This window comes from Vigna angularis, chromosome 2, assembly GCF_016808095.1.
Source record: "Vigna angularis cultivar LongXiaoDou No.4 chromosome 2, ASM1680809v1, whole genome shotgun sequence".
Lineage (NCBI taxonomy): Eukaryota > Viridiplantae > Streptophyta > Magnoliopsida > Fabales > Fabaceae > Vigna > Vigna angularis.
The window spans coordinates 49407550-49432773 of record NC_068971.1 but is presented as its reverse complement, the minus strand read 5'-3'; the positions used below and the strand labels follow the sequence as shown (position 1 = coordinate 49432773).

The following is a 25224-nucleotide window of genomic DNA, read 5'->3' as shown; positions in this document are numbered from 1 at the left end:
TAAGACTCTGCCTTACTATAAAATATGTTTATATACTAACATGTCGGAGGGAGATGAGAAATTCATCAGATTTTGTAGGTCATTTTCTAGTTAGTTACCTCAAATAACAAATTTGTTATTTTGCTTCATTATTTATAATCATAGTTATAATTGTTTCTCTGGTATAATAAAATGAGTACTCATCGTGACAAACCCTTAAACATTTATGTTAATACTAAAACACAAAGAAACCTTTAATTTGAATATGACTAATTACATTGAATTATACATACTTCATAAGTTATTTGATCAGACGAAGTAATACTAGCATAATTTGGAGGTAGTGATTTTAACGTTTACATGTGAATATCATTACGTGAATCCAAGTATAGTATCACAAATTATAATTTATATTATCAAAGAATGTTGGGTTAAATATGTTTTTAGTCCCTTAACTATCAAGCGATTTTATTTTTCGTCTCTCTTTCAGACTTTGGTACACTTTGATCCTCCTCCTTAAGAAAATTATAATGTTTCGTCCTTCAAAACTAACAGTGTTAAAAATCAATTGAGGTGGCTAACGGTGATGTGCCACGTAGATAATGAAAATATGCAAAGTTTCCAACTTTTGAATTAAAACTCATAATAGGGGAAAGATTGGAATGGGATTTGGAATGGTCGAACGAAGTATGCAGCAGTTTATCAGCAGCACTGACTGAGCTCCGATCGGCAACAGCGACGGCGGAGGATTTGAGCGCGTGGACCTGTGTGCCCTTACAAGCGTCCATGATTTTCATGCTACGAATGGAGTTGAAGATGTTCTGCTGCATCTTCCGTTTTTCAACGGTGGAGCTTTCGGAGTCGAGAACAATTGAAGCTATAAAGAGAACAAAATCGGGTTCGCGAATATTTATTTATTTAAATTTAAAACAAAAATAAAAATAATAAATGGAGGGTCTCTCTATTTTTTTTAGGCATAGAGATTCCAGGGTTTGTTTTATTTTTCTCTTTATTTTTGAAAAAATAAGAGGTGATAAGGGTGGTGGTGGGTACGTGTGATTCATCTTTGGCTTCTTTGATATGGAGCAGGTATATGATTGATGAAATGGGGAAAGATTGGAATAAAAAATTGCTACAGAGGGGCACGCGTGATTCATCTTCGTCTTCCCTTAACATCGCAACACCAATTCCTCTTCGACCTGCACCCAGAAAAATTAAACAAATTCTCCCAATCTGATTCAAAATCCCTTTCCGGTAAAAACAAAGTTAAGAGAAGAAGGGAAATTGTAGCGATTGGACGACAAACTGCTCTAGATGAAGAAGGAGAATATGAACAAAAGGATGATTCAGTCTTGGAGGGTACAAGTGAATCACAACAACCAATGCATACAAAAAGTGGTGGCACTGTTTCATAATCCTCTATGCCACAACAGCGAATATGTTGCCACACTTCATAGTAATAACTCAAAATTAAAAGTAAAAATAAAAGAAAACTACTGTAATCATCTTTGTTCCCACAAAACTGGTTCTTGATTTTGGAGGTTCTTTCCTTTGGCTCCATTGTGCATTCCGAAACACCCCTTCGCCTTCTTCCCTCACCACCCGTCACTCATTGTCCCCTTTAATGCTTCACAGCCAAAACCCACAAATCGCCCAACTCCTTTCTCTCCGGCCCTGTCGGCCAGCACCACTACCAACCTTGCCAAGTCTTTATGTGGCACCCTTTGAGCTCTATTTCGGTTCCTCGCAAGTGAGGTCTTTTGTGCCAGTCATTGAACTCGTTTTGCAGAGTGAGATGGTGAAGTGGAGCGTACATGGGAGGAACTCCATGGTGAGAGTGAGCGATGAGGTGTTTAGGGTTCTTGGATGGAGGTGTGAACCCAAGAAATTCCATTATGATCGAAGGGTATCAATTGGAAGATGTGATAGTTCAGTTTGACTTGTCCACTTCCATAGTGGGATTTAGTTCTTCACTTCTCGCCAAACAAAATAGTAATAAATTGTAACCATTCTCTCTAATTGGCGTCGCGGAGAAGGTTGGTGTTGGTGAAGATGGTGAGGTAGAAGAGTAGGGCGACGGGGAAAAATTTCTTTGCGGTGGAGATGTTAAAGGGGTCATGATCAAAAATCCCTAACTTTCCCAGGACATAGACGTCGGGTGCTGCATAACCCGCCACCACCCCACTCACTAGAAACTTCCCCGTGAAAAAAGTAGAGAGAGTTGACTCCGTGTCAGAAAAAAGAAAAGATGATTTGGCACACCGTTAGCCACCTCAGCTGATTTTTAACGCCGTTGGTTTTGGAGGACGAAAAATTATAGTTTCCTTAAGGAAAAGGATCAAAAGTGTACCAAAGTTTGAAAGAGGGACGAAAAATAAAATCGTTTGATAGTTAAGGGATTAAAAACATATTTAACCCAAGAATGTTTCTATGGGAAAAATAAGATGTAAATTTTTAGTAAGTCTCATAATATTTTTTGTATATTAAGAACAATAAAAAGAAGAGAGAAAGAGGGGGAAAAGAAAGAGGAAGATGAGGTGGTGGTGACATAGCGACAACCATGGTGTAGTAGCGACTCCTTGATGATGGTGGCCGAAGGTGAAGGAAGAGAAGGTGGTGACAGTGAAGGGAGAGAATGGGGAAAGGATAGAGAAGGAATAATAAGAAAAAGAAAAATAACAAAAACATGAATGCGAGGGGAAGAAGAAGATCAAATTGTGACATTTACCAATAATCAAAATCTGTCGATAATTACAAACAAATATTTACCAACGAATTTAAAATTGTAAAATCCAACGAATTACGAAATCTGTCAGTAAAATTTATCACGATCATTTTATTAGTAGATGGTATCCATCTATAATATACATTTTTTCTTGTAGTTGGTGGAGTATTTGGGATAAGGGTTAAAGTGACCACATAGTCTGAACAATGAAATATTGAAATGATTCATTGTAATGACATTTAAGGACTATGCAATGTAAGTATGAAATTTTGTATTATTATGAAAGAAAATGAGTGATTTCATGTAATTATAAGAGGGAGTGAAAATTTTTAACAAGTGACAAAAGGAAAGGTTTAAACGGGTGTAAGAATCGCGATTTTTAATAAATAAGAAAATTTTTAAGTATAACTATTGACATATATTATGTTATTAAAAAGCCACTTAATTCAATTATTAATTTGGTTGTAAAAATCAACGCTTTCATCTAGTCTGAAATCAAATTCATTGCTAAGATAATATTTTTCTTTAATTGCCAATTCGATAGTTGAAAACAACACTTTTATTTTAATAACCATCGATTTAGTGACAAAAAAATTTAACTACTAAAACTTTTGGTTGTTATTTCATTCCCTAATGAAATTAATGTTGTTAAGAATTTATTTTGTTATTATTTTAGTAGCTAAATTATGATATATTTGGTAGCTTTCAATTACAAATTATAACTTACTTATTTTAATTGCTAAATGACTTATTTTGTGTAATGATGCCTTTAAAGTTGGTTAAGTCGTATACCATGTTCACCGTGAGTGCAAGAGAATCTATCTTATTATGAAATGTTTGAGTTATATAAGTAATTGATAATGAAGTCGTTATAACTTGGTTTACTTACAAATGAAATAAATTTTATTGAATTCTAACACAATTGTTTAGTTACAATCGAATTCAAAACAATTAATTGCTATACTCGTGCATTAAAAAGATTCCTGATATAATTTCCACTTAATTTAATTTAAATAATAATTTTATATATTATTATGTTTTTGATACTCTAGAACATCATTTCTTTTCATCTTTAAATTATTATTTTTTTATTTTTAATCTTTTAATTTTGTGAAATGATATTTTTCAATTTGGACCACAATTAAAACATTAGATGCGAAGAGTGATTTATTCCACATTTGTTACATAAATGTAATTAAGTGACATGTTTTTTTAAATTTTTTATGAAAGCTTAAACATACTTTTAGTCCTCAATAGTTAGAATATTTTTTTCTTTTGGTCTTCTAATTTTATATTTTCATTTGTTCAGTAATTTGATTTTGCCAAATGTTGCTTTGAGTATATGAAGTTAAATAACATTTGTAATATTCCCTTTATTATAGATTTAAATTCTCATTCACATTATTTAAATATCTCATAACATCAACCTTTTTTAATCCACTCTTATATTTTAAAATTTCAGTCAAAGGTACAGGAACTTTATCTAACACCGTTATTTACCACATTATCAATGTTACTAATGTAGTCTAATCCAATAATTAAAAACAATATTATGAGAAATAATAGAACTAAAAATAACTTTGTTTTTTAATTGAAAGACAAAAAAGTAATGGTATAGGATTAATATTCAAGCCTTTCCATAAAGTTTAAAAAATCACATTACTCAATTAAATCTGAATGTAAAAAATTGTTGAGTAAATAATCATTTATCACATCATGTTATTAATGTTTTCTAAGGTTAAAAATAGTATTTCGCAAGATTTGAAGACTAAAAATATTTTTTAAATGATGATTCCAAACAACTAAAAACATATTTAAATAATTTTATTATTATAATTAAACTTAAAACTATACTTTTTTTATTTTAATTTAATTTTAAACGAACCAAAAACCAACCAAACATAAATTTTTGGTATTGGGCCATTGAGACTCAGAAAGTGAAACGGGCCTTGAAAAGTAGTCCATGTCACACAAACCCAACCTAACAAGTATATTATTATTGCATGGGCACTTCACCCAAACCCTAGGGTTGTAAGGTGCTTTCTCTTCACAAGATGGTTTCGCTGAAACTGCAGAAGCGCCTCGCCGCAAGCGTTCTCAAGTGCGGCAGAGGAAAGGTTTGGCTTGACCCCAATGAAGTCAACGAAATCTCCATGGCCAATTCTCGTACGCACTCCCTCTCTCCCGCTTTTTTTCTCACTGTTAATACTTTTGTTTTAGTTTTTATAGGATCTGAACCTGTTCGGGGTTTTGATCGTTTCCGTGAATATATGTGGATGCTAACTCGACCTATTTTACGAGTAGATTGCAAATCCTATTTCACTAGTGTTACAGTCGAATGTTGTTGTTTTTTCTAATCATTGCATAGCTTTTGGGGGATCCAAATGCCTTATTCGAGGTTCTGTGTATTTTTTAAACACTTTGGACTCTTGATTTTCAGGCCAAAACATAAGGAAGCTGGTTAAGGATGGGTTTATTATCAGGAAACCCACCAAGATTCACTCTCGCTCACGCGCCCGTCGGATGAAGGAGGCCAAGAGAAAAGGACGTCACTCTGGATATGGTATTTTTAGTCGCATCCCTAATTGCCCTTATGTGAAGTCCATTCACTTTCATGGATTGGGGATCTAATCGTTGTTAGATAATTTGTTTTTTCTTATTCTCAATTGGTTAATTCTTTACAGTGTATGTAAATTAATCTCATGAAGTAACCCCTTGAAGAAATAGTTTAGAGTTTTATAAGTAGCTTATGATATGTCAATAAGCTTTTTCCTGAAATAAGCTCTGCACTAAAACTAGTAAAAGAAATATTGCAACTTGTACAATAATAGCTCAACCTTCTTTTCTTTCGATTAAAAAACCAGTATGCATAATTATGTTCCGGTTTCCTGCATAATATTTACTTATTGGTTAAGGCTTTAATTTAGTTATTTATGCAATCGGTCTTTGTGTATTGCAATCTTATTTTTAATTTTTAGTGTCCCAGACGTTATTGGTATTTATCATGAAATTGCGGTGATATTGTGAATATTTTACCGAGTTCTTTTCCATTTTGGAAAAATATGTTGTTAAATGGTTGTATGGCAGAATAGTGTGGTGGGTTTCTTTTTTCTTACTGCCATGCGTCGTATGTGAAGGCGGTTCAGCAATGATGGCACCATAAGCCACAATTGCACGTTTTTATGGCATAATTTTGGCTGTCTGTCATTTTCTATTGAAAACACTTATGATAATTGGGTTTATCAGTGTGAATTATTTTGCTAAATATCAAGTTTATATGAAACTTTTATGGGTGAGACAGCGAGGAAATATTGGGATTACTTATATTGTATCCTGAATAATACCAGGTAAGCGTAAGGGTACAAGGGAGGCAAGGCTTCCCACTAAAATCCTTTGGATGAGGAGAATGCGTGTGCTCAGACGCTTGCTTCGCAAGTACAGGGAATCTAAGAAGATTGACAAGCACATGTACCATGACATGTACATGAAGGTTAAGGGTAATGTTTTCAAGAACAAGAGGGTTTTGATGGAGAGCATACACAAGTCCAAAGCTGAGAAGGCGAGAGAGAAAACCTTGTCTGATCAGTTTGAGGCCAAACGTGCCAAGAACAAGGCCAGCAGGGAAAGGAAAATTGCCCGGAGGGAGGAGCGATTGGCCCAAGTGAGTTTCATTCTGTATTGAGTAGATATTACCCGTGACAAGTGATTGATGCACTTCTGGATTTAATGCATTCAAAAATTATTTTTGCTGAAATTGGAATTATAGAATTTGATCATTGGCCCTTACTCTTGTAAAATGTAGGGTCCAGGAGAAAGGTCATCAGCCGCGCCCAGTGCTCCTGCTGCTACAGCATCACAGCCTGCCCAGTGAGTCTTCTAATTTATGCTTGTCCTATGTTTACACCCTTTGGGTTTTATGTGTTGTCTAATTGAACATCTTTCCTTGCAGAGCACAAAAGAAATCCAAGAAGTGAGCCACATATTCTGATATTGGCTCGCAGAATTTTTGGGGCTGCCGTTCTCAGTTATTGTTCTAAAGTAGTTTTGACAAGTATTGTTGAATTTCTGTGGTGGTTTAGACCTTCTTTAGTTTTTATTTAAGTATATGAAATTATAACATTGTGCTCTTTCTCGATTGTGTTTTGGCTATTTTTGTATGGATATTGTTAATGTTTCGGATGATACTTGTGTTAATTCTTTTATAGCCATGATGTTCTTTGAATCGCTCAGTCCCGATCAAATTTGTTTTATTTTGCCGCTTAAACAATTCAACTACAAAACCAAGCTCGGCTACATGTAAATTATCTCCGTCTTGTCGAATTAGTTGTTTTAAACTAGTGAAACATTCGTATTGCGTCTGCTCCGATTAGCCCTATACGTATCATCTTAATGTTTCTTGATGATATGTATATACCCTAGGAGATTATTTTAGATTTTACAGAATTACGTTGATGTATATTGTTTGTAATGTTTATGGTAATCGCAAATGAGGAAATGATTGGTGAGATTAGTGGTATGTAAAATGTAAGGGGAGAAAAAAGTAAGATATTTTATAATTTTGGAAAAATCCTTTTAATATTTTGTTTATTAACTTCAGAGAAACCTGTATTTCAAGGAGTTTGTGTGTGTGTGTGATATCAGCAATTTAATATAAAACAGCAAAATTTGTCTGACCTTTCATGTATATGTGACCTATATACGAGATGTTAAATTAATATTGAAAGTATCAATTATTTGAAATAAAAGTTTAAAACATAAAACATTAAAAGATTATAATATATAAAAAAGATAGTAAAGTTTTACTTATATGAAATACTGCTTATATATGTATATTAACCTTAAAAATCAAAATATATAGAAAGGGTATAATATCAGGATGGTGCTGAAAGCACATCAAGTATCAATGGTAAAATCGCATTATTGAAACACTTTAATTCAAGAAGACATACCCTTAATTTTCGTTTGGTAAAATGAAAAGAAAAGAAATATGTGGATACAAATAAAAAAACGAGAATAGCAGATAAATAGAGGAAACAAATGTGTTGAATGACAGATAGAAAGAAAAACAGGTGAAAAAAATATGAATAATGTGAAAATAAAAATTGGATTTCATAACTTTAAATTTATTCTTTTTTTTAATCAATCAACCTTATCAGTTAATTAAATACATAAAAGAAGCTAAAGAGTCTTTGTTTCCACCTCTAAATTTGTGTTATGGTGAAAGATATTCATTAATTCACATGACATTGAAATAAATGAATAAAGAAATCTGAAATACTTGGTCTTAATTAAGGTTTGATTATTGTGATTTCGGTAAAAATGAATATTAATTATTAAATGTAATAGTGCATAAAATTGATTCTCTATGCGTAAAGATATTATTCATCGTTTTAGCTTTCATCCATCTATAAAGCCAACTTAACGCGTTTCTGCAGTGAGAATCTTTTTTACCTGAACGGTTTTATGCTTTGATATACAAATAAGAAAAGCTTGCCATAGTAAAAGTGGAACCGACCATTTTCCTTTCAAATATTAAGCTCCAATCTAAAAATTCTATACCAAAGCTTCTTGGTATGTCCACTTATATAATGCTTTTTTCATAATCTAGTTAAAGTTCAACACAAACGACGGACGGAAAATCTAACGAACCAAGTAACATGGTGAGAGATGGAGAACTGATACCGATACTGCCACTTTTATTAAGACAAATGCCACTAACGCAATATCTGAACTCTGTTCCACTGTATTGTATTCTAATTAATACGGCAGGAGTTCGGATGAAAACTGTTTGTTAGACATAGTAATCCTAATCTACATGCAAAATGAAACTAGGTTTACTACATCTTGTAGACCGCATTGCAGTCTTGGATATTAGAAACTTCTTTGATTGCGCCGAGTAGAAAAACCACTGTCGTCTTCATCTTTGATGAATGGTTTAAATCTGGCGAGGCCACCACTTCCACTATATGCTTGGCTTCTGTTTGTAGCTTGATGATCTGACGGATCTGGATTGCCAGAAATCCCAAGTTTGACAATAAATGTAGCTGTGCTTCCTTTTCCAGGGCCCTCGCTCTCAATCCATATGTGACCTCCCATGAGGTTTACAAATCTGAATCAATTTTGTGGAGGAGTCAGACTTAATAGAGGAAAGACAACTATTATTTACGCTTACTGTAATAAAATCCATTTAGCATATTGAGAATTGACAGACTGCAGCAAATTCAAAATACTATGTTTCCCCCTACCTTTTACAAATTGCAAGCCCAAGACCTGCACCACTGCTAGGTCGGGCAGGTCCACTCCGAGACTGAGCAAACTTGGTAAAGAGATGAGGAATATCTTGTGGGGGAATCCCACATCCAGAGTCCTTAACCTAAACAAATGATGATGCTTGTGTTAATAATAATAACACCATAGAAAAAGCAAATTTAAATTAACTACTAACAGTTGCTAAATTGACAACAATGACAACAAAAATGTCTTTGGATTAATTCCAAGGCTTTGTATCTCGGAATATCCGTATGGATGATCTGGATGTCTCAATCATTTAGATAACCTAAGAATACAATCACATCGCTATATGAATGTAAAGCACGTGGGATTTTACTAAAAGTTATATCTAAAAATTTAAGAAAATTAAGGCTGAGATCTTGAATGGCACAATCATAACCTGGACTCGAATGTAGAAATGACCATCACTTGATGTTGGATAAAACTCTGGAGGTCGCCAATCTTGTAAAGATTCTGGTTTTGCTACAGATGCTCTTATAGAAACATAACCCTCCTTAGTGAATTTGACAGCATTACCCACCACATTCAGAAGTGTTTGTGTTAGCCGCTTTTCATCTCCAATGGCATGCGTAGGCAGATCAGGAGCCAAAATTAAAGTAATAGGTAATTTTTTCACAGATGCTATTGGCTTTATCAGTTCAACAATCTGCATTTAAGATTAAAAACAAGACAATACAAAAATTCAGTACACGGTAAAAGACAGGAGCATTATCTTATTGCTATTTCAGAACAATGAAGCATAAAAACTTATAGCAACTACCTCTCCCAAAACACCATGAAGGTTGAATTTTCCCATTTCCAATTCGAGGCTACCATCCTCAAGTCGAGAAAGATCTAGAACATCATTAATGAGTGTTGCTAAAACATTACTACTCTTCAACACTGTCTCTATCATAACCCTCTGCTCCGGAGTCAGTTCAGTTTCCAAGAGAAGTGACGACAGTGCTATGATTGCATGCATTGGTGTCCTCATTTCATGATTCATGACAGCAAGAAAATCATTGCGAGCATGGATTGCCATTTCTGCCTCTCGACGAGCCAAATCTAAAGCAACATTCTGCTCCATGAGTAGATCACGGGCTCGCATAGACTCCTCCAAAATAGCAGCATGAGAAAGGGCAACTGCTACCTGTTTGGAAACTAAAAATGAATTCAACAAGTAGAGGAATAGACACTGACCGCAAATATTTTGAAAAGTCCTAACACAGCCATGTTGCTCCATTTGACAGGAGGCATATAAAGAAAAAAAATTCCACCATGACACCAGAAAGTGCAAGCAATATTTTGAAATGGAAATTTCCACAAAAACAAATTCCAAACATCATACAAACATAGTGATCTAATTTAGTAAGAAAATATTCCAAGAAAGCATAAAACTAAATGAATCGTTTCGCTTGTAATTAATAGAGTTATTCATACTGTGAGGCATACATAGAAGTAGGGAATGAGGAATATCCTACACAATGAACAACTGATTATATTTAAGCTAGAAAGAAATACATCAGATTAGCTCAATCTCTCCTGCCAATATATAGATCAAATGTCTGCTATAGATCAAATGTCTGCTTTCACCTTTACTGGATATCCAAGAGAGGTTTTGCTACTATCCCGCAACAACTAGGTATATACCCAAAGAAACCTTTAAGATGACTTGGATCATGCTCCCTCCGAGTTAGCTTTTGCTTGAGTTAGTCCCTGTCCATTCTCAATTTGAATATAGTATCAAGTCTATCCTATTCCTAATACCAGAGACATGATGAGATTTGTGTATTGACTACACGGTGGAGGTTGAATTAAATAGAGAAGCAATGAATACAAATATCACAGACGTTCTAACTGTTTTAATCACCAAGTGAAAAGCAAAAACAAAATACCGCAATTAAAAATATTTTTATTACTATAATTACATCATTTCGACCATGCTTCCACCTTTGCTAAATTTTATGGTTGAGTTTACCAAACATTTACTATTTTTTTTCATTCCAAAGTGGTTGAGGAAAACCAGAAAACCTCAAATCACCATTGTTTAAGTCAATGCCAAATGACCAATGGTTAATGACCATTTTCCCATTCTCTTGAATATTCCACACTCCAGAACAAGTTCCATATAACAGTAAGAACAGAACTTCCAAGTGCCAATGACAATTGATATGACTGTCTAAGCAAACAAACAAGGAGTAAAGGAAAACACAGTAATGGGAGTAAGGTATGGGGATAAAGGAAATGACAACCAGTGTGATAAAGGAAATTTCAAATGAATCCAATACCTGATCTGCAACCACATCAACAAGTTCCAACTCATGGTCTCGCCATTTTCTAACACTGTCAGTAGGAAGGATGAGAACCATGATTGCATAGTTTTTCGCTGATATATCGGGCCAATCATTAATTTGAAAATTGGATAAATTTAGAAGAGGCACCCGAACAGCAACAACTTCAGGCGGCACATATCTTCCCACAAGAGGTCTGATCCGGGCCAGTGGACAGGTGGGCGGTATCCGCATAGCTCGAGGGCTGTTGAAAACTTCATTGACAATAGGATTGTTCGTTTGCACTGTAGAGCCAACTTGAACATGGTAGGTTAAAGTATGGGACAGTTGCAGATTCAGACCATTTCTAGAAGGCATCCATAATGCACATTCCTCCAAGCCCAAAGTCCTCCCCAGCTCCACAAGAGTAGTCTTTAAAATTGTATGCCTGTCGAGTGTGCTCCTAATTTCATGAGTCAACATTCTAACATGCCTTCCAGTCTCTTCCTGAGTAAGAATAAGTCCCATCTCCCTGTCAAGCTCTTCAGCCTTGTTCTTGAGGAACAATTCACGCGTCTTGACACTCAACAGATCAGGAATGATGTGCACAAGCATCAGAGCCGTCGCGCAAGACACGATAGCACAAGACACTTTGGCAATCGTCATAACCACAGCAACAGCTTTGGAGTGCGGAGAGAATGTCCACAGGTTTATGAAATGAGTTGCTCCACAGAGGACAATAAAAGCACCAAACTGCATAAGCACCCATCTATACGGAAAGAAAGCAGACTTCTGCACAAAGTAGATAAGCTCCACCGGAATCGAAAAATACGCAAGAGCAATCAGAACATCCGAGATATACTGATACTTGACAAGAAGTTCATCCGGCGGATACTGCGTATCTATACAATCACAGGACTCCATCATCTATTCCCGAATGAACGGATCTGTAATAAAAGGATTAAAAAATATCATTCTATTGTATTCTAAAGTATCACAAACTAGTATTCATACTTCAAAATCAACGTCAACAAGTGAAGAGCATGAATTACACGGATGAATAAACCCTAAAACACGAGCTGAGAACCGAACCAAAAACTAAAAAAAAACTTCGACATGTTTCAAAATATATTAGTGAAATCAAAGAATCACTGAAATCGTGATAAAATCTAGCGGAAAAAAAAAATAACGGAGTATTAAATCCATACAGGATAACGGTCAAAATAAATCTGAACAGTGAATTAAACAAGGCTTAGAGTGCTGTGGAAACAGTGTAGAGAAATAAGGAGGAATGGATCGAATGATCGAGAGAGAGTGAAGTGATTCTTATACCAAAGGAAGATGAAACGGACAAGTGGATCAGGCGGTGGAAGCGGTGGAAGCGGTGGAAGGAGTCATTTGGTTTGGCCAAGAGCGAAGAAGACAAAGGAAAGACAGAAGGAGTGAGTAGGGTGGTGTTTGTGAGTAAGTTAAAAAGCCTGACATGAAATCAGGCACTCATTGAATTCATTAACCTTAACCCCTCTCACGGACAAGCATGGCAAACTCTCCCTACTCCGACTCGGGCGTGCCGTGCCCTTTTTTCCATGCTTCTCTCATTTTTACTTTTCGCTTTACACACGTGCCACATCATTTTCGGATTGGCTGTCACATTATTGTATCTTTTTTCTTTCTTTCTTTCTTTCTCATTTCTGGTAATATTTTCAAAAAGTTAATACGACTTGCTTTCTGTTTAGAGGTTAGGATTTTTTGTGCAAGGAAGTGAGAATTCATTGGACGGTGCTGGGCCCACTGGCCTTCACTTTTCTTTGTACGTGTAAAATTGAAGTTGGATTCACCGTTCGTAAAATATTGAACCGCAAATACAGGATTTCTGAATTCCATCATTCAACTTTCTTTGAACTTGGTCCACTATGTGGATGTGTGTTAACTTTTGCTTCCAGTGTTGACAAATTGCTGTGAAATCCAGCGCATCCGGTCCAAATTCCCAATTGCATTCTTTGTTTATCAAAACCGACGGCTGCTGCCCCCGCATCATCCAAATCAGTTTTTAATTAATCATAAATGCTTCACTAAAGCACTAATTCCTCCCATAATTAACTTTTCACTCACATTTCTGAGATATCTATGTAACCGTAAAAGAATCAATAATATGTATTTGTTCTTAATCAAATTATATTTATTTCAGATCAAGTCCATTACAGTTGTCATATAGGTTAAGATATATCTTAAAATAAAGTTTAGAAAAGGATGAAAAGTTTACCACAGACTAAGAATTATAATTTCGTATTTGATGGGAATGAAAAAAAAATATATATATTGAAACTAAAATCGGTATTTGTTCGTTTTAGATACATTAAAAATATGTTTCACCTTTTTTTCCTTCTAAACGTATATATTCACTTTTAACGTTCTTAAACGAACTAATATTTAATTTGTACTCAACACGAAAACACAAAAGGTTATATCGGTCTTGTTTTTATATGGGTTGAATGATAGTTTTTTTTCTTATTATTTGAAAGTGATTTTTTTTAAGTTAATCTTTGAATGATAATTGTTACTATGGGCTCATAGCCAACGGAACGATAAAGGTGCAGAAGATTCGGCCGACCGATGATACCTCTCAGATTAATGAACTGATCGGTAAAATCAGTCCGACCGATGATACATCTTAGGTCAATGAACCGATCGATAAAATCAGCCGTTAAGATAATTAATAGTAATAATTGTCAGGAAGTTAATGAAAATAATTGTCATTTATTGACAATTAATATTGTTTGGTGGTTAATGAGTCAGGCCTAACACTAAGCTCTTTAGAATTTATAAATATTTGTTTGACAAAGAAGATAGGTAACTTGAACTGAACTTAGAGCTCTGATTACAAGATTACTACGCGAGGTCATTGACTTGAACGTCGACAACACACCGCGGCTTGAACAAGGAGGACATAGAAGACAGCACAATTGGACATCGGAGCAGACAACTTTAAATGTTTTGGATTAGGATTCTAAATCCTGCCGAAACAATAATAATAAATAAATCCTTGAGAGTACATTCCATTTCTTATTTCTATCTTTAGTTTTCAATACATTTTTCATATTAGTATTAAAATTCAGATTTATCATGTAAAGGTAAAATTGGAGAGCACTTTCTCATATATATTTTTGTAGCATTTTACTCTTACAGATAAGGAATTAAATAAAAATAATTATCAATTACGACTAAATTAAGAAAATTATAATTATACAATATTTTGTATGATTATATAAACACATAATTTAGTTAATTAAATATTTTCATCTCAACACACGTGTTGTATAACACACAAGTTTCAAAGTTTTAAACTCACTACTTCCTCAAAGATGGAATATTGACACATAAATACATGGTCTTGCACATTCAAAATTACATACTCCTGCTGATCTTAAACATTTAAATGATAACACTTAAATTACAGTGAGTAGTGTATATAATCATGATTCTTTGAATGATATGATATTATATAGCTAAATTTTTGCATAAATAATTATACAATTTCAATTTCATAACTTATTTTAACTAATCTATTCTAAAATGAGTTATGGTCCAATTAACATTAAACTGAATGATCCAAATGATTAAGCATGCCACAAAAACAATTATAATAACAATCTTAAGACTCAACAATTATGACCTACAAATTGAGCGTTATAGAACGGTTATATCTAATACTGATTAACTTTCGATAAAGTATGATTATTATTAATTGAGCCACAATTAGGTCATCACTGATAATAATAGCTTTGTCCTTTTAAGTTATTCTACCTTGACTATTCATTTTTTTTTTATATAAAAATGGTATCTCAATAGCTCGATTAATGAAGTAAAAATACCACATTTGGTTTACTAACGGGTTAATCGTCTAGCCAACTCATTGATTATACGAGACATATCGTAAAACAAGTATTGATATTTGTTTTTAGTTTTTAGTAAGAAAAAAAAGTAAAATATTTTTAGTCTAAAAACTTCAATTTCATTAGTTTGTTTGAACTTTGTTAATGATTTAGGTAATTGACAAAGCACTACTCTAAAAAAACACTTTTTATAATGATATATTGTACTAATTCTAATTCACCAGATATAAAAACTGACAGGTTGACAATTTTGTATATAATACTATATAAAGTGATACTAATAACTCGCATATAAAGTGTTTTTTATATCAATTAGACCTATAATTGATATAGAAAATAGTAAGGTGGAAATTTGTAATAAATTAAAATGACTTTCTATACTGGTTAAAATTATAATTGCTATAGAAATTGAAGTTGACCAACGGATTAAACCCTAACTCCTTTCGCACAAGTTGTGATTTCCACTATGCAACATCTAAGACATGTTCGCTTCGAGACATCTCTCCCTCGTCTATCAGACAAAGGTTTCTCCCTTATTAGGCTCAAGCCAAACACATCATGTAACATCCAAATATTTACAATGTAAATAATATATTATGTATTGTATAATATTTCCATTCAAAAAAAGTTATATTAAGTATAATATTTTAAAAAATGTTATCTTATATATATTTGTAACACACTCTTCATGTTAACTATATTTAAGTTTCTTATTTAAATATTTTATAAGTAAATTGATAAATTACGGAAAAGACTTTTGAAAAAAAAATATGATTTTGAGTTGTCAACTAGTTTTTATCCTTAAGCTGTCTCAGTAAAATTGTGATCACAATCTCATGAACCATTGGATTAGGTTGTAATTTTTGCAGAGTATTACTGAAATATAGTTCTCCACTTTGACTGATCAGATTTACAATTGGAAATTTATAATAAGAGAAATAATTTATGCATTTTAGTATAAAAGTTAGGTCTTCACATACTGTCTAGTTTTGAGTTGTCTTGTAAAAATTTTATTTCCACTTCATTACTTGTTTGATCGAGATGAAAATTTTATCAAAAGTTCTTTAAGACATAGTACTTCATTTTGATTGTCAAGATTTCCATTAAGAGGTTTGTAGTGTTAGAGAAATAATTTTACATTCATACAAGCATTTGAGTAGGGAAAAAAATAACTACAAATTAAATTGTACAAATATATTACCAAAGTTGATGGAGTTAACCAAGTGGTTTTTTCAATTGTAAATTTAATTATTTTAAAAACTAACTCAACTTTTTTATTTTTAAAAATATTTCTTGTTTTCCCTCTAACTTTTAGCTAAAAAAACTCACATTGAAGTTTTGATCCTTTCAAAATTAGTTTAAGAATATATTTATTCTGTAACAACTTGAAAAAGTAATTGTTGCCACGACATTAGTGAATAATAGTAACCATATTGAGAGTAATGATGATAATAATAATAATATAATAACGACAATAAAAATAACAATTAAACTTTTTAATTGTGACATTGATGATAAAAGTTTTAAAAATATTAATTCTAACAACAACAAACAATATCGATGATAATAAACTTTTAATTGTGCTGATGATAAAAGTTCACAATTTTTTTATTTTAAGAACAACAAACAACTGTAATTTATTGATATGAACAATTAATTTTTTTAAATAATAACAAATTTACTGACAATAAATAATAATGAACAACCAACCATGATGATTAATAATAGTAATTATATAATATACATGACCAGTCGATCCTTAGTCAGACAAATAATTCTTCATTAAGTGAATCAGATTGGACGATTGAAATACTGTAGAAATCAAACTATCAAGTTGAAACATTTTAACTCCAAAATTATCTTATTTGAAATATAAATGACGATTATTTATGTTTGGATCGTAATTAAATCCACAATAATCAAAAGTCCCTTGTAAAGTTTATAAATAATGGTTTGTGGTAAGGAGGTAAGTTATGCATTTATTGTCATTATAATCTGAATTTGACATTGGAGGACTTTTGACATATGTAATAACTTTGTCATTTATAGACTTGTGTAATAATTTTTGTTATACTCGTCTAGTTAACGTATGAAATAACTTGTCTAATATTTTTTTATTATACTCATTTAATCAACATTTGAAATTATTTTTATAATACTTTTTGTTATACTCATTTATTTAGTCTATAAAGAGTCTTGTCTAATATATATTATTAGATTCCTGTATTTTTTTTGTTATATTCATGGTTTGAAAATATTCGTTTGATGTGTATTACATTACTCGTCTAATTAATATATTTAATATAACTCGTCTAATCAATACATTTAATATGACTCATCTAATCAATTTTTTTTTGTATTTTTTACCGATTCAATTTAAATATCCTTAACATTAAATCAAGTCATATCACAATCAATAATATTTATTAAACTAAAATCTATTTTAAATAATTTTTTACATAAAAAAATATAAATAAAAAACTTAAAAAATCGCTTGTCTTTCAGGTATTAAACTTAGTCTACTTTATTTAGATTTTTTCATTATAATATTGTGATAAGGGTTCCACGCAAATTTGCAGTGAATGTTTAATTTACGTCTCTCTGCATAAAGGTAATTTTGTTTAACTTTGGTAAGTAAAAAAAGTTACACCTAATCACAGTACATTCTTAATATACGTGTGTTCATACTAAACAACCCCTTACATGCACATTTATTAAATTTTTAATGAAAGCGACATTTGTTTGGTAAGAATTAATTTGTTACTAATGTGGGTAGAAACAAATATTTAGTCTGTTTTAATATTAAATTAAAACAAATAATAATTTTATAGGTAGCTGTTCGCACTAGGGATGACAATTTTATCTGCGGACACGGGTATTCGTGGGTAAAATCCGTAGCGGGTAGTAATTATCCGCGGATATTTATTACCCGCGGATAACGGGTAACGGGTATTTTAATACCCGCTTCTAAACGAATCGGGTACGGGTAGTATGCTACCCGTTACCCGCGAAAAATTAAAAAAAATATATATATTTTTTAATTAAATTAATTAAAAATAAAATAAAATTATATTTTATTAGGTTAAATTTTAATTTATATTATATATATATATTTTTTGTAATTTTATTTAAATTTTATTTTAAATATGTATTAAATATTTCTTTTTTATTTTTTGTGGGTATTCGCGGGTTTTAAAATACCTGCAGGTATTTTTTAAATGAGTACCCGACGGGTAGCAGGTCGAGTAGTGAATACAATTTTATCCGACAGGTGGAGTTGCGGCTAGACACTATCCGTGTCCGACCCGACCCGTTGTCATTCCTAGTTCGCACAGATGAGACAGGTGAGTTGATGAAGACGTGACTTAAGCGCAAATTAATGTAATAAATTAATTTAATTAATAAAAATAATCTAGAATCTCATTTCTCTCAAAACTTAAAATTCCCAGGACATATTCGTATTGACCTTATGCAATCTCGGCATGTGTCTGCACAAACCATGGGAAGGACCATAATTTACCAAATTGATATATTTCTATTGTATATTAAAATTAAAATATAAATATTGTTGAGATTTATTTAAGAATCTGTAAAATATTATTATTAAATTCATATTAGTTTGTTTCTTGTTGGATGCGTATAAATTTGTTAATGTACAAGGTAATGGAAATGTACAAGCTGTCATTCTGGTATCCATTTTTAGCTGTCTCTTTCTCTTACCACCCTTTTCTTTATTTTTTATTTTTTTTTGTATGAGTACAAAGTACTTCTCCAGCATTATATACGAAATACTGCTCCTCTCTTTCTATTGTTCTGTATTCTATGTTCTTCATCTAAGTCACTCCCTCTCCTTTGCTCCATGCAACTGTTCTTGCACTGGATTCAGAACTTTGTCGCCTCATTGAAGTTTCAGCTTACTGCTGCTCAAGCAGACATGAAGGAGCTAGTAAGTACGTTGTCTTGTAAGACCATATGATATTTTAAACTAAGGTTTTTTTCTTTAATGTTGTTATGAACCGTTTTTTTTTTCTCAATCTCAGATAGCCTGTAAAATAGTTTGTTTCACTCGCTTCAACAATTACAGCTTGTCTTGATTTTTGTTCCTGTGTTTGGCTTTTACAGTACACTTCAAAGTTCAAATAGCAGTCATAAATTTACGTCAATATCTTGTCAGGACTTAGGATCCAATTTAGAATTATGACAGTTTGAGAGAATAGAGATTGGTGACTCTGCTAAGGTAGGTTAGTTGAGATATTGCTTTCTTGTCTGTGAAAATGAATGTAGAGATCTTTGAAGTTCAGTGGTATGATAAGCTATTATTATTTTCGTATAAAATTCTCCGATTCGGAAATAGAATTTTAAATGCTTAAACGGGTTGCTTGATTGATTTACATGTTTCAGTTTACTTTCTGATGAAGCATTTGCATAGCTCTAGAGTGTCTGGTTATGTTTCTAAACATTATTGTATCAAACCGAATGGATTGTTAGCGTCTGAGAAGCACTTCGTTATACTGTTGTGAAGTTGGAATTGCACTTTAGTTCTTCCCCTTTTCTATCTTCTTTTTAGGTGGCAATGCTTTTCCTTGTTGCAATATGCGCTGCTGCGGAAAGCAACGGAGAAGACAATGGTGGACCATGTAAACAAAATGCGTTGAATGCTAGGCCTCACAGTGTATCGATCTTGGAGTTTGGGGCTGTCGGAGATGGAATAACACTGAACACAGTTGCGTTCCAAAACGCAATATTTTATCTCAAGTCGTTTGCTGACAAAGGGGGTGCCCAACTATATGTTCCATCTGGGACATGGCTTACTGGGAGTTTTAACCTCACCAGTCACCTCACTCTGTTCCTTGAGAGAGGTGCTACCATCATTGCATCTCAGGTTCGTTTTATCTGTCTCTTCCTTAATAGCAAACAACAACAAACATAAGTAACCATGGAAGAAGAAATGCAACCAAAATCTTTGGTTTCATTTTTCTAAACCTTGCATACCAAGTTTGGTTGTTACCTGTTATTATTCACGCTTCTCTTGGAGCTTAATGAAAAAAATTACTATTACTATTTCCAAAAAAGTCTAGATGATGTGATTATTCATGTTATTATTATATTGGACAATATTTCAATAAAGGAACCCAGTTTGCTCTCTCTTGAAACTTTTTATTTATACTTTTTTTTTTTTTTTTTTTATCTTGTATCACTTCAGGATTGTTCCCATTGGGATGTAGTGGATTCGCTCCCTTCTTATGGTAAAGGAACTGGGAGATATCGCAGTTTAATCTACGGACAGAATTTAAGTGATGTGGTAGTTACTGGTAAGAAATTTCATTCATTACTATTTTATCCTTCTAGTATTTCTCTGATGGTATATGCAAAGTATTTCTTCCTCACTTGAATTGGTATATTTAACAAATGCAACAGGTGATAATGGAACAATAGACGGGCAAGGTTCTATCTGGTGGAAGCTGTTCAGTTCTCATTCCTTAAACTACAGTCGACCAAATCTTATAGAATTTGTTGATTCGGTTGATGTCATAATTTCCAATTTGACTTTTGTGGACTCTCCAGCTTGGGGCATCCATCCAGTATATTGCAGGTACCACAAGCTCATTTTTGGGTTTACTGACTAATTTCTAGCAGGAAACTATTTTCCCCCATTTTTAATCTTTCTTCTTTCGACAAAGCAGCAACGTTCAAATTCAGAACATTACTTCTCGTGCACCTGCCGAATCCCCTTACACGAGTGGCATAGTTCCAGGTATACTAATTACTTTTAGTTGTCTCTTAGCATTGTTTACTGTTAATTGGTTTATTGGTCTCGTTAATAATACCCTTGGTTTTGTTTGTTCAATTCTCAAAGGTGTCTGTCATCATTTCGATATTTTCAACATGCACTTTAGTCACGTAGTGGTAGTATCTTGCATTGCTTTTCTTGGAGTTTATTTTGTGAACCAGTTATTATGGGGGCGTCATGGCTCATTAGTTCTTGCAACTTTCAGATTCTTCTAAGTATGTTTGCATCGAGAACAGTAACATTAGCACTGGTCATGATGCAATCGTGTTGAAGAGTGGTTGGGATCAGTACGGAATTGCCTATGGAAAACCAACCTCGAGTGTCCATATCCGCAATGTTTACCTACAATCATCATCAGGTGCTGGCTTGGCTTTTGGGAGTGAGATGTCTGGGGGAATATCAGATGTTATTGCAGAAAAGCTTCACATACTTAACTCGTCCATAGGCTTTGAACTGAAAACAACTAGGGGCAGAGGTGGCTATATGAAAGGCATCTTCATTTCTGATGCAGAATTGGAAAATATTCACTTGGGAATAAGCATGACAGGATACTCCGGTTTCCATCCAGACGACAAGTATGACACGAGTGCACTTCCAGTTGTTGGTAGCATTACTTTCAAGAATGTGATGGGTGCAAATATTGATGTTGCTGGGAATTTTTCAGGAATATTTGAATCACCATTCTCAACAATCTGTCTTTCAAAAGTGACTTTTTCTCTCAGTTATGAGATATCCCCTTCGTGGTTCTGTTCTAATGTAATTGGTTTCTCCGAGGAGGTGATTCCTGAGCCATGCCCCGATCTCCAGAGCTCGTATTCCAAGTTCTCCTTTTCTTGCTTTGCTTCCCTATATCCACACTCTAGTAATATCTCCGGCTCTTTAGACCAAGTACTATAATCACCCGTTTCATTCACTCTATATACGAGAAACCAATTTCACATTGCATCTAAAGCCTCTTCTTCAACTTCATCCAATTTCCATTAAACCAAAATTCTTGATGCAAATATGTTCCTTCTATTCAACATTTCAATCAACCTTCCATTTGTTGGTGTCAAGTCCAAATAGTACATTCATGTACAGCCTCAATTTCTTCATTCATATAAGAAATTTTTTGATGGTGGTGTACAGCCAAAGACGCTTTTTGCTTTGAACGTATAATTTAAAACAAAGGAGTGCTACCTTGATTTTTTGTCTATCATGAATTGGCTCTGTGGTACACAGTGTATTGGTTTTGATAAAGCAAAGCTGACAATATTCTCTTTAATTCACATTATATGATTGCGTCTGTTGACTTGCTTGGTATGGCAGAAGCATGCATGGTGATGGAAATTTATTAACCTTGAATTCCATGACACTGTTTTCTTGTCACGGCAAGCATATAGCCAATCTTAAAATAACACGAGGACAGGAATATTAGGAGCTAGATTTTTATTAACAAGGTTGAAAGGTTTGTGTCCTATATCCAATGTTAGGTCAGTGGTTCTTCTGCTTTTCCTTTTCTCCATTGGTAGACAGCTATACTTTACTCAATCTGATGGACTGCGAGTGGCCACCAATTCCATCAATGGCTGTTCATTGTCCCACTCCACCCTGGAGCTGGGAAACCTGAATCAGTTGGTTACATATCACTTCAGCTTTCTTACGTACCATTTAATTAATGGAGCCACCACTAAACCTAAACCAAGAATTCGCGTGCAAAACATGGTCACCATTGTCATCAAATCTATAAGCGATATGTTACTTTCTTCATTTGCATTATATTCACAGATATTTAAGTACTATCATATTTTTCTTTGCAAGAACTTGTAAGGATTTTCTAAAACAAAGAGATTACCGTACGCTTTTAAGTCAAAGAATAATTAAAAAGTTGTTACTTCGAACAATTATTTAATGATGATTGCTTTTCTTTTATTTGAAATGGAGGGCCCTCGTACCATGTCTTTTTGCATTTTTTTCATCACCATCAAGAACTTCATAACATGGGACTACAAAGTTCTCCTGCAGCGAGCATTTAGACAAAAGAGAGCAAAATTGATTGATTTAAGAGTGAGAAGCATTTGACTGTACATTTGTCAGCTTAATTTGATTAAAGTATGATTAAAGTTAATTAAAATGTACATTTTAATTATGTTCAATAGTTTAAAATTAATTTCTTTCAACTTTAAAATGAAAAAAATATACAAAACCAATTGTTTTTTCAGACGAACATGATAAATTTTAGTTTGATAAATTCAGATGCATATACATATACGTGTTTTTTAGTGTGTGTATATATATATATATTCAATAATTCAAAATTTATTTTATCAAAATAAGTTTTATTCGATTTCTATAATGAATCCTTAAGCTTTCACCATTTTTAGTACCTATATTTGCTTACATTGTGTCTTAATTTGGAGAGAGAAAAAAAGTCCGCATTATTGATAGCAGAAAATTTAACCATGTTAATAATTATCAACTATGTAAATGGTAGATTGATAGAATGTGGTGATAAATTATAATTAATTGAAAGAGGAAATCATGAAATACGGGTCCTCTTTGTAGGACATGGAGTTGAATTACAGCTAAATCCAGGATTTCCTATTCCTTCATTTTCTTTCATCATCATATCCCTTAACAGTCCTTGTAGATCCTCCATTGTTCCTTTCTCATCCTGAAGAACAATTAAGATCCTAAATCAATTAGTACAATTAATTTATGTACACTGAAACAAGTTTTTAATCATTTAAAATTAGTTTCAATGAACTTCTGCATCACCGTTTGCATACCTTGGGTCTTACATTCTGCATCATCAAAATCATTTCTTGCATGAAATCAACAAACCCCTGTAATTTTCACATACGAAATTCAGTCATCAAATCTCAAATGGTAATTGATTGATTAATTAATAATTAATAACATAAAACTCACCTCATCATCGTCCTCTCCAATTAGACCAAACAAACCAGCATCATATATCCTTCTCTTCCCTGTGTTGGACAAAACTATATTCACAAAGGAAAACAGGCACATTCAGTTGCGGTTTTATCATAATAGAAGTGACATACGTTGGATTTCTTGTCGTGAAGTAAAGCACCTGAATAAGCCTCTTGAACGTGCTGAAACTGTTTTTTTGCCTCCAGTGCAAACTTTGGGTCCTTGCTACATCTATCAGGATGCCACTTCTTTTAACCAAAAAGTTCAACACAAACGCATTCAATTCAGAAGCATGTTAAATTCAAACAAAATGTGACAATAATGTTACTGATAATAACATAAACATGGTACAATGTTTAACTGGAGAGAGTAATATACAAGGCAATACCAGAGCCATCTTACGATATGCGCATCGAATTTCACCATCACTCGAATGTTTGCCAATCCCAAGCACCGAATAGAAGCAAACGGCATCGTTTGACATTTTTGCTTGAAACAACTAAAACCTAAACGGCATCGAATGTCGTTGTTATTTTAGTAAAACGATGCGGGAGGTGGAGGAGGTTCTCGTAGTTTCTTATGTTGTCAGAAAGGTTTGTAAGTGAAAGATCTATGTCGTGCTCTGCACCTAGAAAGTTCCAGAGATTTCCTTTGGGCCTTCCTCGTCCACCAGTTACTCGACCAATAATCAATTAATGTTCCAAGGTTGCACCAAAGTACAAATTGTTCTTGCCTCGCCACATAAATTCAATTATTTATTTATTTTTTCTCCTAGATTCTTTCCTCCATAAATGCAAAAACAGAAAAAGAAAAAGAAAAAGTGGAAGTAACTTATTTTTGTGGCTACGTTTGAGAGGGTTATGAAAATAGTTCACTCTATATTGATGAAATATTCAAGGTAAAAAGACATGTAAGTTGTGTGATATTGCTTTTTTATCCTTTTCCTTTTTTAGACCCAGCATAATTCCACATTGGGCCTCAGACCAAATTTTATGGGCTGGACAAAGGTTTTGGGTTGCACCAATATGAGATTTGTCTCTCTGCACCCCAGACAAAGATGACAGTATTCTTTGTTTATTTTTTCTTGGTAAGCTGCATTTTTCCTTTTTACTAATTTCGGCCAAATGCTGGCATCCATAATATGCTTTTCGTCTGTAGGAATATTTAAGATTTTAACAAATTTTAATTTTTCTAATTTAATACTTTTTCTTAAAAACACATTTTTTAGATCAGTATTATGAGGTAAATATATCATATAAAATTAATCTAATCAACTCAAAGTCTTATGCATACAAATAAAGTAGTTGTATTTATTTGCTCCAAAAATGATTTAGAAAAAAACTGGGGGAGGGATATATAAAACATGAGAAAACTGATTTG

General features: G+C 33.2%; 4 protein-coding genes across 7 annotated transcripts; 2 read left to right on the top strand and 2 right to left on the bottom strand.

Moving 5' to 3' along the window:
- Nucleotides 1-4711: 4711 nt before the first annotated feature.
- On the top strand, nt 4712-6926 carry LOC108329779 (60S ribosomal protein L19-1). Its single transcript, XM_017564153.2, has 5 exons — nt 4712-4870; nt 5145-5267; nt 6052-6365; nt 6507-6571; nt 6654-6926. The coding sequence occupies exons 1-5, from the start codon at nt 4759-4761 to the stop codon at nt 6676-6678; spliced, it is 639 nt and encodes a 212-aa protein (XP_017419642.1). The 5' UTR covers nt 4712-4758; the 3' UTR covers nt 6679-6926.
- A 1454-nt stretch (nt 6927-8380) lies between these two features.
- On the bottom strand, nt 8381-12926 carry LOC108329096 (ethylene response sensor 1). Of its 3 annotated transcripts, none has more exons than XM_017563124.2 (6): nt 12577-12926; nt 11263-12191; nt 9756-10124; nt 9375-9641; nt 8950-9077; nt 8381-8813 (listed from the first exon to the last, which is right to left on the bottom strand). In XM_017563124.2, the coding sequence occupies exons 2-6, from the start codon at nt 12169-12171 to the stop codon at nt 8576-8578; spliced, it is 1911 nt and encodes a 636-aa protein (XP_017418613.1). In that variant the 5' UTR covers nt 12172-12191; nt 12577-12926; the 3' UTR covers nt 8381-8575. The 3 variants fall into 3 exon arrangements, with proteins under 3 accessions (XP_017418613.1, XP_017418612.1, XP_052729861.1); XM_017563123.2 differs by having other exon boundaries at nt 12453-12587; XM_052873901.1 differs by lacking the exon at nt 12577-12926 and adding an exon at nt 12297-12429.
- A 5904-nt stretch (nt 12927-18830) lies between these two features.
- Nucleotides 18831-22123, top strand: LOC108328579 (probable polygalacturonase). The gene is made up of 6 exons (XM_017562459.2): nt 18831-19083; nt 19705-20019; nt 20341-20449; nt 20556-20730; nt 20822-20892; nt 21134-22123. The coding sequence occupies exons 1-6, from the start codon at nt 18997-18999 to the stop codon at nt 21823-21825; spliced, it is 1449 nt and encodes a 482-aa protein (XP_017417948.1). The 5' UTR covers nt 18831-18996; the 3' UTR covers nt 21826-22123.
- A 1279-nt stretch (nt 22124-23402) lies between these two features.
- LOC108328713 (uncharacterized) lies at nt 23403-24498 on the bottom strand. Of its 2 annotated transcripts, none has more exons than XM_017562611.2 (5): nt 24223-24498; nt 24005-24092; nt 23839-23912; nt 23697-23753; nt 23403-23581 (listed from the first exon to the last, which is right to left on the bottom strand). In XM_017562611.2, the coding sequence occupies exons 1-5, from the start codon at nt 24316-24318 to the stop codon at nt 23447-23449; spliced, it is 450 nt and encodes a 149-aa protein (XP_017418100.1). In that variant the 5' UTR covers nt 24319-24498; the 3' UTR covers nt 23403-23446. The 2 variants fall into 2 exon arrangements, with proteins under 2 accessions (XP_017418100.1, XP_017418099.1); XM_017562610.2 differs by having other exon boundaries at nt 24233-24485.
- Between the last annotated feature and the right edge of the window lie 726 nt (nt 24499-25224).

Bases quoted from the DNA above. Each gene is read 5' to 3' on its own strand.
- LOC108329779 (XM_017564153.2), top strand. From the start codon at position 4,759: ATGGTTTCGCTGAAACTGCAGAAGCGCCTCGCCGCAAGCGTTCTCAAG. The intron at 4,871-5,144 runs GTACGCACTCCC...CTTGATTTTCAG, and splicing joins AATCTCCATGGCCAATTCTC to GCCAAAACATAAGGAAGCTG. The intron at 6,366-6,506 runs GTGAGTTTCATT...TGTAAAATGTAG, and splicing joins GGGAGGAGCGATTGGCCCAA to GGTCCAGGAGAAAGGTCATC.
- LOC108329096 (XM_017563124.2), bottom strand. From the start codon at position 12,171: ATGATGGAGTCCTGTGATTGTATAGATACGCAGTATCCGCCGGATGAA. The intron at 9,642-9,755 runs GTAGTTGCTATA...TCTTAAATGCAG, and splicing joins TTCATGGTGTTTTGGGAGAG to ATTGTTGAACTGATAAAGCC. The intron at 8,814-8,949 runs GTAGGGGGAAAC...AAATTGATTCAG, and splicing joins GGGCTTGCAATTTGTAAAAG to ATTTGTAAACCTCATGGGAG.
- LOC108328579 (XM_017562459.2), top strand. From the start codon at position 18,997: ATGCAACTGTTCTTGCACTGGATTCAGAACTTTGTCGCCTCATTGAAG. The intron at 19,084-19,704 runs GTAAGTACGTTG...TCTTCTTTTTAG, and splicing joins AAGCAGACATGAAGGAGCTA to GTGGCAATGCTTTTCCTTGT. The intron at 20,450-20,555 runs GTAAGAAATTTC...CAAATGCAACAG, and splicing joins AAGTGATGTGGTAGTTACTG to GTGATAATGGAACAATAGAC.
- LOC108328713 (XM_017562611.2), bottom strand. From the start codon at position 24,318: ATGCCGTTTGCTTCTATTCGGTGCTTGGGATTGGCAAACATTCGAGTG. The intron at 24,093-24,222 runs GTATATTACTCT...TTTGGTTAAAAG, and splicing joins GATGGCTCTGGTATTGCCTT to AAGTGGCATCCTGATAGATG. The intron at 23,582-23,696 runs GTATGCAAACGG...ATTGTTCTTCAG, and splicing joins TGCAGAATGTAAGACCCAAG to GATGAGAAAGGAACAATGGA.